The sequence below is a fragment of the Arachis ipaensis genome, chromosome B08 (assembly GCF_000816755.2).
Source record: "Arachis ipaensis cultivar K30076 chromosome B08, Araip1.1, whole genome shotgun sequence".
Lineage (NCBI taxonomy): Eukaryota > Viridiplantae > Streptophyta > Magnoliopsida > Fabales > Fabaceae > Arachis > Arachis ipaensis.
Genome location: NC_029792.2, coordinates 1935715 through 1938376, shown reverse-complemented (window position 1 = coordinate 1938376; position 2662 = coordinate 1935715). Strand labels below are relative to the sequence as shown.

The 2662-nt window shown below is 37.4% G+C and overlaps 1 protein-coding gene across 1 annotated transcript in view; it reads left to right on the top strand.

Annotated features, from left to right (window-relative positions):
- LOC107613203 (probable E3 ubiquitin-protein ligase ARI7) overlaps positions 1204-2662 on the top strand; it is a 4987-nt gene continuing 3528 nt past the window's right edge. Inside the window, exons 1-4 of the mRNA XM_016315091.2 lie at positions 1204-1573; positions 2011-2135; positions 2220-2325; positions 2463-2553. Coding sequence (XP_016170577.1) covers positions 1400-1573; positions 2011-2135; positions 2220-2325; positions 2463-2553 — 496 coding nt within the window. The 5' untranslated portion in view covers positions 1204-1399. The remainder of the gene's footprint in view (positions 1574-2010; positions 2136-2219; positions 2326-2462; positions 2554-2662) is intronic.

The window sequence follows — 2662 nt, the reverse complement described above, 5'->3', positions numbered from 1 at the left end:
CCAAACGTTCTGGGACCATCGAATCCGGTACCTACTTTCATTCATAAGTAACATCATCATTACATATAAACTAATTCAATATCAAAACTCTAACAACACCTCAAAACACAACAACATAATACTCCATCTGTGACTTTACTTGGAGATTAATGTGAACAACAGTGATGCACATAAGACAGTAGTCACGACCACTGCAACTGACAGGAACATTATTAACATTTTCATTACTCTAACCTCACCCTCCAAGCTACCCAATCTCCATGACACATTCAGTCTCTATTCATCATAGTCACCACCAACCTCTGCATCAGTTTCCGCCCGTGCTATATACCCATCTTCCTCAACCCACCTAAAGAAGTTGCAGTGACTTCCCTTTTGAATATTAAAAAAAAAAAAAGAAAATTAATTTCAACTACTCAGCAAAATAGACATAGGAATATGGAAAACAAACTTAATTTATCCTAACCTAACTCACCGGGTATCTTGCACAAGTGTGGAACAACCTATCTGAATTCTCTTTTGTGCCGGATTTCTTAATTGTCGTCTTCAACCCACAAAAGTAAGTCTGGTCCTTCATCTTCCTCCTCTGTTGCATGGAAGAGTTCGACTCATGGCTACTGATAGACTGAGACGGCAAGTCACTACTGCGGCTTCCACTCATCATAGCAGCGACTCATCAAACATACATCGTCATCTACTACGAGAATCACACACATTTATGCTTCAAATTGGAGGTTAAATTAGAGTTGTAACATTAGGACTAATTTGAGCTAAATAAGCAAACATATCTTATCAGCATTAACGGTAGCCATGCTGGAGTGTGCCACGCTGGCACTTAATGTTCCAGCTCAGCAAATGTTAGACACATCAGCAACTGAGATGATTGAAAGACAAACTCGATCAGTGTGAGTAACTTTCGGGGACGATTTCGATTAATTTTATCTTTCGGAGACTAAAATGAAAATCAGGGTATTTTTTAGGGACGATTTTGACTACTAACTCATATTCTTATGGATAAAAATAATGATTTACAAAAAAAAACTTGTCTTAACTAATTATATATTATGACATCAACAAAAGTAAATATTTTCAAATCTATTATTAAAAAATTCTATTATTTATAGTAGGTTTCTTTATTCATTGCAATTTCCACACGATCTCATCCAAATTAAACTCTCTATTTAATCCCATATATAATCTTCCAATTTCTAAACCTCTGAAAGAAGGATCGAAGGGAAAAAAAAAAAAAAGCAACACTTTATTTTTTTGTTCGTTCTTCTCTTCCTTCTTCCTTCTTCCTCTACATTCCTAACCCCCTCGGCTTTGCCCTAGATTTTCTCCGCCATCGTAATCCTTCATCGATTGCCTTCGAATTCCTTTGCACGTATCTAGGGTTTCCATGGATTCCGAGGACGATATGCACGACGCCAACGATGTGGAGTCACTCGACGAAGATTTCTACAGTGGCGAGACCGAAGAAGCTCCCATGGATTACAATGACTACGATGACGATGCCGATGACTACTTCGACGATGCTGATGATTCTGATAGGATTGAGTCTCGCCGCCCTGAGGTATAACTCTACTCTTTACTTCTCAATTTCGTGATTTTTTGTACTCCTCATTGTGTTGTTGAGCTGGGAATGTTGCTCTTTTGTTTTCACTATGAGCTCGATTGAGTTAATTGGACTTGTGAGTTGGATGATTTGACTGCACTCAAGTGTGGATGTAGAAGAAAGAGATAAAGGACTGATTTTGAAGCTTTAAACAATTATTATTATTATTGGTACTAATTTGGTTTACTTTAGTTGGAAAAATTTTGGAATTATATCAGTGGAAGTGTTGGTTGGTCAGAAGTTTTTGTTCTCACTTGATCTTGATAGTACAGAGTAGTAAGTAATCGTTTACTGAAAGTGAAACAAGTTGATATGTTGAAAGGAAGTTGGTGTAAATGGTGAAGATGGTTTCTTTGTTCCCTTCTCTAATTTACGGTTCCCCGTCTGGATTCCAGCAAAATTTTACCATATTGAAGGAATCGGATATTCAGCAAAGGCAGGAAGATGACATCACTAGAGTGGCAACCGTTCTTTCAATATCACGAGTTGCTGCGAGTATCCTGCTTCGTCATTACAATTGGTAAATATCTTTTCCTATTGGTCATGTGCAATCTAGTTTGATGACTCTATCATGTACTAAACGAGAGATGTGCTGGTGTTGCAGGAGTGTTAGTAAAGTGCACGATGCCTGGTTTGCTGACGAAGATCGAGTCCGTAAAACAGTTGGTTTGTTGGAGAAGCCAGTTGTCCAGCATCCTAATCCTAGAGAGGTGAGATAGTGTATGATTCCAAAGTATGTCATTAATGTAGCTGGTTTTTTTTTTCGTTTATTTTTCATTTTTTTCTGCTGCTTGATCTTGATTTATATTTTACTTTCGTTACTTATTGTTGTTTCTCCTCTGCTCAGATAACTTGTGGCATCTGTTTTGAAACGTATCCTCGTACTAAGATTCAAACTGCTACTTGTGGCCATCCTTATTGTTTTTCTTGCTGGGCAGGTATTGCTTATGTGCTATGATTGCTGTCCTTCTGTTATTGTGATTACAGATACAGTCTATATAAGATAATGAAATTATACATTTGGGATGTTATTATTGGACATATGCA